General features: G+C 40.1%; 1 protein-coding gene across 1 annotated transcript in view; it reads left to right on the top strand.

Moving 5' to 3' along the window:
- Positions 1–5,851, top strand: part of CENPC (centromere protein C) — a 64,465-nt gene extending 58,614 nt beyond the window's left edge. Inside the window, exons 21-22 of the mRNA XM_063458736.1 lie at positions 4,790–4,880; positions 5,510–5,851. Coding sequence (XP_063314806.1) covers positions 4,790–4,880; positions 5,510–5,622 — 204 coding nt within the window. The 3' untranslated portion in view covers positions 5,623–5,851. The remainder of the gene's footprint in view (positions 1–4,789; positions 4,881–5,509) is intronic.
- The last annotated feature ends 6,800 nt before the right edge of the window (positions 5,852–12,651 follow it).

Here is a 12,651-nt window from a genome sequence, read left to right as displayed (position 1 = left end):
ACTCAAAGGTGAGACCAGAGTCAAGTATGACGCCAAGACAGCGCGCTTGTAGGGATGGACTTATGTGGATATCACTGACTTGAAGGGAGAGTGAGAGAGGAGGATCAGTATTAGGAGGAGGAAAGACAAGGAGTTCAGTTTTAGAGAGGTTAAGTTTGAGGAAGCGTGACGACATCCAGTCAGAGATGGAAGAGAGGCAAGCAGTGACACGTTGCAGGACGGCCGGGGAGAGGTCCGGTGAGGAGAGGTATATCTGAGTGTCATCAGCGTACAGGTGGTAGTTGAATCCAAAAGAGGCAATACGTTTTCCAAGAGAGGCAGTATAAAGAGAAAATAGAAGGGGACCAAGGACAGAGCCTTGGGGAACTCCAACCGAGACAGGGCGAGGGGAGGAGGTATCCTTGGAAAAGGAGACACTAAATGAGCGTTGGGAGAGATAGGAGGAAAACCAAGAGAGGACAGAGTCACAGAGACCGAGTGATTGAAGAGTTTGAAGGAGGAGAGCATGATCAACTGTGTCAAAGGCAGCAGAGAGGTCAAGGAGAATTAATATGGAGTAGTGACCTTTGGATTTAGCGGAGATTAGGTCATTAGTCACTTTGATAAGAGCGGTCTCAGTAGAGTGTTGAGGGCGGAAGCCAGACTGAAGAGGGTCAAGGAGAGAGTTGGAATTAAGGAAGTGAGACACACGGGTAAAGACAAGTCTTTCCAAAAGCTTTGATGAGTAAGGGAGCAGGGATATGGGACGATAGTTAGAGGGGGAGGACGGGTCAAGAGATGTTTTTTTCAGGATAGGTATTACAGTGGCATGTTTAAGGTCAGCAGGAACAGTGCCAGAAGAGAGAGAGCAGTTAAAGATGTGTGTTAGGATAGGCACAAGACAAGGGGAGAGAGATCTGATGAGGTGAGATGGGACAGGATCAAGTGGGCAAGTGGTGGGGCGAGAGGAACGGAGAAGTGCAGCCACCTCCTGTTCAGTAGCTGGGGAGAAAGTCTGAAGGGTAGGGAAAGCATGATTGATGTGTGGTTGAGAAAGAGATTAAAGTGGTAACCTTAACAAAATAAAAATAGTATATATACCCACAAAGAAAATATGCGTATAATTTGTTTTGCTTGTTTTCATAAAAAAAAAAAAAAAAAAAAAAGAAACTTTTGGCTTGTAGTAGCAACTGACCTTGTGTCTTATTTATTCTTTCTTTATCTAACTTTATGTAATCTAACACAGGAGGCAGCTTTGTACTAGAATGCAATTAACAGAGCAGAAGATAAGACCTTCTTATACATTCTCCTAAGATTTAAAAAATGAATCTTTCTTCTTTTTTTTTTTGTGTGCAAAGTGTGAAGAAAGGCTGCGTGTGTTTCAGCCAGGGGAGGTATGGTGAGGTTGATTGATTGGAGCAGGGGAGGAGGGGGTGGAGAGGAGTTTCCTGGCACTGTGGATTCCGCCCAGCCCCTTCTGTCACCTAGGCCCAATGCTGATATCCCTCGGGTCTGCCTTTGCTCCTTCCCTGCCGCCGGCGGGGGAAATCTAATGAACATGCGTTGCATTAGCTGCGCTCACATTAGGATTTCCACATAGGAAAGCATTTACAATGTTTTCGCATGGGATTTTGTGTGATGCTGGACGCATATGGATGCATAGCGTGAGGATGTCCATCGACAGGCGACCAAAAGTCGCCTAACAGTCTGGAAGTCCCTCTAGTGGCTGCCAAGTAGACAGTTGACCCTGAAAGGTAATTATTGCAGTTTCTTGGGACACTGCACCCAGACCAGTTCAATGAGCTGAAGTGGTCTGGGTGCCTATAGTGTCCCTTTAGTTAGAAGTGCAATACCCCTGGTTTGTTAGTGGGGATTGAATCAACCAAATGAAAGGAATTCAGCCGCAATTTGGCTGTTTGTGAGAAGCCAAATCAGCCAAGTTCTAGAGCAGGGGTAGGCAACCTTTTTAGCAGCACTGTGCCAATATAGGATTGTGATGTCCCGTAGCGTGCCGGTCCTATTTTTTTAAATTGACGTGTGTATGCTGCTGTATTCTGCTTGTTATTTATACTGTAATTGCTTTGTATCATTGTATTTGTGTGTATATGAGCCATTTTATTGTATATATTCAGGAGTAGTTTGTGGTATCGTGTATGATACATATGAATGTGGGCTCTGTATGGGGGCTGCTTGTGGAATTGTGTGTGTGTGTGTGTGTGGATTGTGTGTTTGGTAGTGTGTGTATGTGTGGGGGCTGTTCGGGGTATTGCATGTGGGGTTGTGTGCATGTACAGTCAGGTCCATAAAAATTGGGACATCGACACAATTCTAATCTTTTTGGCTCTATACACCACCACAATGGATTTGAAATGAAATGAACAAGATGTGCTTTAACTGCAGACTTTCAGCTTTAATTTGAGGGTATTTACATCCAAATCAGGTGAACGGTGTAGGAATTACAACTATTTGTATATGTGCCTCCCACTTTTCAAGGGACCAAAAGTAATGGACAATTGGCTGCTCAGCTGTTCCATGGCCAGGTGTGTGTTATTCCCTCATTATCCAATTTACAAGGAGCAGATAAAAGGTCCAGAGTTCATTTCAAGTGTGCTATTTGCATTTGGAATCTGTTGCTGTCAACTCTCAATATGAGATCCAAAGAGCTGTCACTATCAGTGAAGCAAGCCATCATTAGGCTGAACAAACAAAACAAACCCATCAGAGTGATAGCAAAAACATTAGGTGTGGCCAAATCCACTGTTTGGAACATCCTTAAAAAGAAAGAACGCACCGGTGAGCTCAGCAACACCAAAAGACCCGGAAGACCAAGGAAAACAACTGTGGTGGATGACCGAAGAATTCTTTCCCTGGTGAAGAAAACACTCTTCACAACAGTTGGCCAGATCAAAAACACTCTCCAGGAGGTAGGTGTATGTGTGTCAAAGTCAACAATCAAGAGAAGACTTCACCAGTGAATACAGAGGGTTCACCACAAGATGTGAACCATTGGTGAGCCTCAAAAACAGGAAGGCCAGATTAGAGTTTGCCAAACAACATCTAAAAAAGCCTTCACAGTTATGGAACAACATCCTATGGGACAGATGAGACCAAGATCAATTTGTACCAGAGTGATGGGAAGAGAAGAGTATGGAGAAGGAAAGGAACTGCTCATGATCCAAAGCATACCACCTCATCAGTGAAGCATGGTGGTGGTAGTGTCATGGCGTGGGCATGGCTGCCAATGGAACTGGTTCTCTTGTATTTATTGATGATGTGACTGCTGACAAAAGCAGGATGAATTCTGAAGTGTTTCGGGCAAAATTATCTGCTCATATTCAGCCAAATTCTTCAGAACTCATTGGACGGCGCTTCACAGTGCAGATGGACAATGACCCGAAGCATACTGCAAAAGCAACCAAAGAGTTTTTTAAGGGAAAGAAGTGCAATGTTATGCAATGTCCAAGTCAATCACCTGACCTGAATCCGATTGAGCATGCATTTCACTTGATGAAGACAAAACTGAAGGGGAAATGCCCCAAGAACAAGAAGGAACAAAAGACAGTTGCAGTAGAGGCCTGGCAGAGCATCACCAGGGATGAAACCCAGCGTCTGGTGATGTCTATGCGTTCCAGACTTCAGGCTGTAATTGACTGCAAAGGATTTGCAACCAAGTATTAAAAAGTGAAAGTTTGATTTATGACTGTTAATCTGTCCCATTACTTTTGGTCCCTTGAAAAGTGGAAGGCACATATACAAACTGTTGTAATTCCTACACCGTTCACCTGATTTGAATGTAAATACCCTAAAATTAAAGATGAACGTCTGCAGCTAAAGCACATCTTGTTCATTTCATTTCAAATCCATTGTGGTTGTGTATAGAACCAAAAAGATTAGAATTGTGTTGATGTCCCAATATTTATGGACCTGACTGCATGTGGATTGTTAGCGGGTTACGTTTGTGCGGATTGTGTGTATGTTTGTTTGTGGGCTGTTCGTATTATTTGTATGAGGGGAGGGTTATTGTGCATTTATGTGTATATCTAGCAGTGTGGGTGGCTTCCCTGTGTTCCAGGCTGGCCAGGTACAGAAGGTGCAACAGCAGCTGCAGGCTGCTCTACTAAAGTGTGAATTCCCATTCACAAGTGCTGGGAGGAAGTGATCTGAGATCACTTCCTCTACGTGCTGCACTGCATAAATTGAGGATTGTCCTTCACCACCTTTTCGTATTAGCAGATATCTGAAGTTTCACTGGGACTCCTGATAGGCCAGAGCCTGTTTGGCTCTAGCAGCCTTGAGTGCCGTAGGTTGCCTACCCCTGTTCTAGAGATTCAGGTGATTCCAGCAGACTACTGCACTGGAGGAAAGAGATAGGGGTTATGTCTCTTACAGTGACCATTTCATATTTTTTTTTATAGCTCATATGTATATAAATAATATGTAAAAAGTCCAACATGTGTACAAGTCAAGGGCACTCTAAGCTCAAAAACTACCTTTCTGTTTTTTGTTCCTTACAGGACAATTTAGAATATAGCTCACCCACTGTGTTTTCTATTTAATTATTAATAATTCTTGTGCATAGACCCTGTTCCTTTTTTTTATTTTCCAGACAGCGTAGCTGTAAAGCATTACAGTTTCATGGTAATGTTTACATTTGTTTGAAGACAAATTTCTAGTTTCTGTTAGGCTAGTGAATTATCATATGAATGTGTTTTTTTCCCTTTTCGATATATGTTGTATTTTTGAACTTTTGCCTATTTAATACTTGGATATTTTTCTAACGATTATATCATTTTTTACATTTTTTTTTTAGCTTTTTCACATTATTAAAGGTGATGTAGAGGTAACAATTCATGTGACAAGTTACCATCTGAAATCTGGGGATTCATTTTTTGTACCACCTGGTAAGTAGACTTTCAATGCTATTTGGGCCTTTCATGCACCCCAGCAAATCGACCTTGTCTGAATCTATTCAGAAAATGTCAGAATAAGTAGCACTAGCACCATAGAGAGACTGCGTATCTGCATTGTACCCACTCACTGCCTTGTGCCCTTTCCCTTACAATTATGGCTTATTGTAGTGTTTATGGCATAAATACTCTTTGGCTACCATCTCATTGAGCTATGCAAAACTGGTTTCTACCGGTTTCACAGAAAACCTGGCCTCCCTGGTAACTAAAGACTAGTTCTGCTGCGACTTCCCTAATGTAAAAGTAAGCTTCTGCATTAGCCTATCAAACTTTGGTTAGCTAAGATAGGATGAAAGTCCGGTCATAACCCACCCATAGCACTGTCCATCTATAACTGCTATTTAAATATATATTTAGTCATGGTGGTACATAGGAGAAATAAATTATTAACTCTTGCTGTTACTTCATTCTGTTGTTTTCTTTATGTTCAGTAGAATGTTCAGTTGCAAGTACAATGCACCTATGCAGTGTATGTTATTGTCTTGGTTGTATTTTGATATATTTGTTAAAATGTTTTATTTTAATGCGTTTTTTTTTTTTTCGTTTGCTTTTTTTACCTGCAGGTAACCTATACAATATAAAGAATGTGTTGAATGAAGAAGCAATGCTGATTTTCACACAGATCAAGGGTCCGTCAATGTTAGAGGATTCGGATTCGGATTTGGATTCTGAGTAGACTAACCAATTATGTACACAGGGTTATTAACTGAACTAAAGTGAAGTGTTGGTAATGCAAAATGAATTTGAACTTTGTTGCCAAAATCACCTAATTGGAATTTCTTAGCTGTGCCAGCTAATTTTGCTTTTCAGCTCTTTTGGTCTAACATATTAAGTTTCCTTTGAATTCCTGACTGTCTACGTTTGAATATTACTGACAGTTTAACTGTTATATAGTAACACTTGCATTTATATTTGTAAGAGTTTTACTGTTTTTGTAAATATTTTGTTATTTAAAGTTCATAAATATTGTAAGAAAGATCTATTTGTGGCTGTTCAAATTTTAATTTACGAGTTTCCAATCACTGAAAACGAAAAATGTGGATTCTGATCATGTACAGAGACATGAACAATTTTTCATTCTCTATATTTGAGGTGTAATCATGTTATATTATCTTCAAATGTATATGATAAAGCACTACCAGTGCTAAAGTTGGTAAACCGTGCATCTATTTTAAATGCTTCTCCAAAATGCAGATCCTCTAAAGTATATTCTGTGATGAACATTAGATGCTTGATATGACTCTTATGCCTCGACTGTTGCTTTTCATCTGGTGTGTTATAACTGATTGTTATGTTCTCCTGGACTTTTGAAGTAAATTCCAGTAAAAACACAATAAAATTAAGGGTAACCAGTGGTGCTTATAAAAACACAATCCAGTGCAGCTAAAAAAAAACAAAGTGTACTGTCACTCTTACACTTAATATACACACAAAAACTACGGTAGTGGAGCACACACAATGATACTAGTTACCTCCTGTATTAAAATCCTGTCAATCAGTAGTTGGCTGATTGTGCTAGCAAGTCTCTATGCTTTGAATTAAGTGACAAGGTTTAGCAGACAATCCTGATCCTTACACACTGTTGCCACAGCAATTACCGTGCAGTTAAGCCAACTTGTAAGCCTCATGGGTAAAAGACTAGTGTAGTATTTAGGTAAACTGTAGGAAGGACTGGGAGTTGGATGTCAAGGTGATATCGTATATGTCTCCATTCCTTTCTAATGCAGATTGTTCTGTAGTTCAGATCATTCAGTACTGTCATTGGCTGAGCAGTATCCCTCCTACATGTTACCTAAATAATGTTTTCCAAATCATTAGTAGTGTTTAAATTATAGTATTGGGAGGATTCCAAAAACTGTTATTCCCCCCGGTCCAATACTTTCAAACAATATTGTTTAAAAAAAAAAAAAAAAAAACCTTTTCTTGCCTTGTTCAAGGTACAGGTGCTTCATTTGCTTTCACAGTGAAGCAAAAACCTTTTGCTTTCATGGGATCATGTCCTCTTGTGTAACAGATTAATTTGCTTCCCCATGGTTTTTGGGCAGAAGCCAGTCCCTTCCAGGTTTCTGAATTTTTTTGTAGAAATCCAAGATTTAGATGCATTATATGAGAAATCCTGTGCAAAAATGCATCCATATAAGTGTGATTATTTTGGAACGACTTCAGGATCCATGTTGACACAAAACCAATGATCCACAGTGTTGAATCTCCCAACACTTCATAGAGAATACCCAAATTGTATTTGTTCTGGTGAGTATAATCATTCCCTTCAGCCTTTTTGCAGTAAACACGGTCTTTTCAGAGAAAATGCAGTGTTTACATTACAGCCTAGGGATACCTCCACTGGCCACTCCTCAGATGGCTGCTAGAGGTGCTTCCTAGTATTTTTCCGAGTAGTTACATAGTTACATAGCTGAAAAGAGACTTGCGTTCATCAAGTTCAGCCTTCCTCACATATGTTTTTGCTGTTGATCCAAAAGAAGGCAAAAAACCTAGTCTGAAATGCTTCCACTTTTTGGAAAAAATTCCTCTTTGACCCCAAAATAGCAGTCAGATGTTTTCTTGAATCAAGCAGCTATTACCCCACTAATTAGAAATTATATCCCTGTATGTTATGTTTTTGCAAGTATATATCCAATTGCAGTTTAAACATCTGTATAGACTGACAAAACCACCTCTTCAGGCAGAGAATTCCATATCCTTTATTGCTCTTACTGTAAAAAAAAAAAAAACCTTTTCTTTGCCTTAGATAAAATCTCCTTTCTTCCAGCCTAAATGTGTGACCGTGTGTCCTATATATAGCCCTGTTTATGAATAGATTTTCAGATAATGGTTTGTACTGGCCCCGAATATATTTGTATAATGTTATCATATCCCCTCTCAGGTGCCGTTTTTCCAAACTAAACAGATTGAATTTTTTTAACCTTTCTTCGTAACTAAAATGTTCCATTCCTTTTAGCAATTTTGTAGCTCGTCTCAGCACTTTTTCTAGTGCCATGATATCTTTCTTTAGGACAGGTGCCCAAAATTGCACAGCATATTCAAGGTGTGTGGTCTTACCAGCGATTTATAAAGAGGCAAAATTATATTTTCATCCCGAGAATTTATGCCCCTATTTATACATGACAAAACCTTACTGGCCTTAGCAACTGCAGATTGATATTGCTGTTTAATTTGTTGTCTATAACAATTCCCAAATCCTTCTCGTGTGTGGTTATCCCTAATTTACTACCATTTAGGGTGTAAATTGCTTGTGCATTCTTAACCCCGAAGTGCATAACTTTGCATTTCTCTATGTTAAATTTAATCTGCCATTTTAGTGCCCAGTCCCCCAATCTATCCAAATTCCTCTGCAGCAAAGTTCTTTTAAGTTAAGGTTTTAAAATAACGGTCAGTCCCATTTATAAGTAACTCACTTTTTATTCCATATTAAAGGAACCCTAGGAATTATAAATACAAATCTGTTTAGTCTGTAGAGTTCATGTCCCTAGTACTGTAATACCCCCCCCTCCTGACATTCAGCACTGAAATGGTTAAAACCGTTTCTTTACTTTCCTTGTTTCCAGCCCCTGCTGCTTCCTCGGCGCTATTCACCTTTCCTCCAAAGGCTCAGTCACGAAGGAGAAAGGTCCTCTTCTGGCAGGGTCCAAACCATTGTTCCTCATAGAAGAGCATTGGGAACCTAATACATATGCGCGCATCCAAACTGCCCCATAGATTTACTCTGTCACACTAACAAAAGAACCTCTGGCTGTCACACTAACATCCACTCATTGAGATTTAAAGGAACACTCCAAGCGCCATAACCACAATAGCGTGCTGTAGTGGCTATGGTGCCAGGAGTGCCCAGAGTCCCCCAACCAATGTAAATAGAGAAACTCTGCTAATGTTTTGAATTCTTACCCCTGTTTTCATTGGTCAGTGCCAGAAGCTCTCTTCACTGAGCCATCAGCAGGGGTAAGCTCTGTTAGGCTAACAGAAGCTCGTAGTAAAAGCCTCCACCTCTCTATACCAAAAGTAGTCTGCTCTTGGCGGCCCTCAGGTGAAGGGTCAAATTGGTATGACTACTTAAATTGGGGGGTTATTCGGGCACTCTTAGCATCATAAACACTAACGTGAATTAGTGCTTAGATTTCTCCTTTTACAATTCTGCTAGACTTGTATTTCTATGATCTTTCCTACTATTTAAACTGGAAATCAAAAGACATTTTGGCAAAAAGCTATGTGTACAGTGTTAGCCTGCCCCCTCCCCCTCCACAGTCAGTGTAATACATGCCCATATCTCTTCCTAGCCAAACTTTTTTTTTTTTGACCGAAAATCTTAAATTAGTGTAAAGTCTATCCACTTACATGGCATACCTTATCCCAATATCATGCCATCTGAACATTTATCATGGTAGAACTTTTTTAATACAATTTTTATACAATTTCTGGTAACTGAAGGGATTTCTCAGCTTTGCCCATAACAAAATTTGCCTCCCTAAACCCTCCTCCCCACCCCCAAAAAGAAAAACGAGTGGAATGTTTTGATTAAATACTTTTCAAAATAGGACTGAACATTGATTTTAACTATGCAGCTTTCATTAATTGGTCACTATGTACACAAATTAGTGCATTTAATATTAATTGAAGAGCAGGTCTAGTTTCCATTGCAATTTATAGGGACACTGCATGCACCATTACTGTTTTTTTCATGAACATTTATTAATGTACGCTGTAATCATAAGAAATTGTTTTGTTTAGTCTGTACTTGCACAGCTTATGATCTGGTGGTCTCAAATGGTTCTACCTTATTAAATTGCCCTATTTGTTTGTGGTGTGGTGGCATTGTCTTCATAATGCCACACTTGAGGATATCTGTTAACGAACAAGAGAGCAGTCAGCAGTTGTATAGTGTAGATAATTTAAGATTTAGTAACACACTAGTGGTGTCACAAGCTTTAATAAGAAGCCATATAAGATACGTTATCAGTTTTTACACATTTAACTGGAAACCAGAAAAAGATAAAATATATATAATATGCTGGCATTTCGGATCTGGACTGCCCGTATGGGTGGGACCAGGCTGATATGCTTCAGATATGTTCTCTCTGTAATGGCACAAGATGAGCTAAAACCAGCTTGAGTTCTGAGCGGGGACCCACCGAAGGGCAGGCTATTTCAGCTGCTGTCCGTTCTCAGAATACTCTTGCGAACCGTTTTTTTCTCTCCATAAGTTTAAAGGGTAATCCAGATGTGGACCCCTTGCTCACGGTGCCTAGAGAGATATCAGCTATGCCTCACTGATGATGCCTAACAAGGCTGAAACGATCGTCTGGGGTTGCTGTATCTCTCGTGCAGAGAGAATATGCTGGCATTTCGGATCTGGACTGCCCGTATGGGTGGGACCAGGCTGATATGATTCAGATATGTTCTCTCTGTAATGGCACAAGATGAGCTAAAACCAGCTTGAGTTCTGAGCGGGGACCCACCGAAGGGCAGGCTATTTCAGCTGCTGTCTGTTCTCAGAATACTCTTGCGAACCGTTTTTTTCTCTCTATATATAATATACACACACACACACACACACAATAGACAGGCACTAGGTAATGACAGTTTAAAAATATGAAATATGATCACAGTGCCGCATTCGATTTTTGTCAATTTCCAATGAAAGTGTTGAGCCTTTTTCGTCTTTTTATTTTTTTATTTCTGCCCTGAAATGATTCATTGCTAAAATATGTGCTATAACACTATACAAAAGAATAAAAAAAAAATAGTAAGAACAAAGAAGAATGAGACGGAAACAAGTAAATCTAATCTCAAATTTTTATTTTTATTTAAACATTGAGTCTTTGCATCCAACAGGAAAGAAGCTAGATTACAATAAGATTTAATTTAACTTGCTTACAAATAAGTAATTCATGTAGACACTTTGGATGGTTACACAGAACAAATCAAGAACTTTCGGATGTATCTCAATAGGCACAGCGTCAGCTGTGGGGCTCATTATGCAAAACAAATTTACAATTAAGTCCAAAAGAAGCACTAATTATACAGCATGGTATTTGTGAAAATGCTGAAGGAAGTATAAACCTGAAGAGGGAACAAAATTATACTCCTGGCAGTGAAGGGCAATTAAGTGTCGTAATTGCATAGGTATTGCTGCAGCCAGCAAATGCTCTATTACTGTTATTGTGTTTGCTTATGATAGTGATGTTACCCCATCCTGTAGTTAGATGGTTTTATTTTATGCAGTTATGGTATTCCTTAATGTAGCCCAGGGCTATTTGTATAATAAACTAGTAACATTAGATTGTTACAAAAGTTTCCCAAGTGCTTTCACATTAGAGGAAGCAATGAAAACACAATGTCTGTGTTGGTGCTGCAGCTGTACAGCATATCAACGAGTTCATCCATATGAAATGCCTAGAGTAGCTTTGTATCTGTCAACACGAATCACTATACATGTGGATTTTATTTATCTATTTTGACACAGAGCATCGTTACTGCCGATTATCTATAGGGATGATGCACCAAAATGAAAATTCTGGTCCAAAATCGAAAATGTAGGATTCCCTTGGCTGAAATGGAATATAGTGAGGTGTGGGAAAGGGATGTAGTGTGTAGGTTATATAGTGTGTGTAGGGAACATGGTGTGGTACAGTATAGAGATGTAGTTTGTAGGTTATGTAATGTGTGTAGGGAACGTGGTGTGGGATAGCGATGCAGTTTGTATGTTTGTAGGTTATGTAGAGTGTGTAGGTCACAGTGTGGGGTGGGCTAGGGATGTAGTGTGTCTAGGGCACATAGTGTGGGGTGATAGGGTTGTAGTATGGGTAGGACACAAAGTGTGGGGTGGCAAAGCGTGGGAGGGAGTGACAGTTGGCAGAGTGATTGGGTGGCAGTGAGGGAAGGGGTGACATGGTAAGGGAGGGGGGTGCCTAGTGGCAGAGTATGGGAGGGAGGGGGTGACTGGTGACAAAGCGAGGGAGTGGGTGACAGATTGGTGACTAAGGGAGGGGGTTAGAAATACCTCCTTTTTTTTTTTTTGGTGGTCCAGTGTCCTGGCTGTTTGTGCTGTATCTCCAGTGTCCATGCTCGCTGGTGGTCCGGTGGTCTGTCTCCCCAGTCTGCAGCTCCGCCCGGTGTGAGCTGCAGACTGTGCTGTATCTCGTGAGCTCTACAAGTCAGACCGTTGCAGTGGTAATCAATAGAGAAAACTACCTCAATAAAGAGATAGAAAGTGTTTCTTTACATTGCCCAAAATGTAAAAGCTGCTCAACACTAAAAGTGGAATACCCCTTACCCACAATAAAAAACAAATATACAGAAATAAGGTATACAAATCATACCAAACAAGTGGAGCGCTCTAAACAGTAGAGGGGTTTACTCATCCCTTTGGTACAGTGACAGTCTTGAAAAACTTGAATGTACATATAAAAGGAAACAAAAACAAGAAAAACAAAAATATAGTGCAGATGTTCCAAAAATGGATAATTGGTAGTAAGTAATGACTGAAACCACTCACATGGACAGGAGCCTATATGGTATTGGCTCCGTAAAAGGATCCTTTATGCTTTTAGGGCAGCAACACACCCCTTTATCCCAGGTAGTGTCCCTCCAGGAGTATACAACTAGAAGAAAAGCAGAAAAAAAGCTGTGTAGAATTGCACATACTATAATGGTATTTTGAAATATAAATAGTTGTGCTCACCTTCTGCAG

This window comes from Pelobates fuscus, chromosome 6 (assembly GCF_036172605.1).
Source record: "Pelobates fuscus isolate aPelFus1 chromosome 6, aPelFus1.pri, whole genome shotgun sequence".
Taxonomy (NCBI): domain Eukaryota; kingdom Metazoa; phylum Chordata; class Amphibia; order Anura; family Pelobatidae; genus Pelobates; species Pelobates fuscus.
Note: the sequence above shows the minus strand (reverse complement) of the source record. Positions and strands in the feature narration are given on the sequence as shown.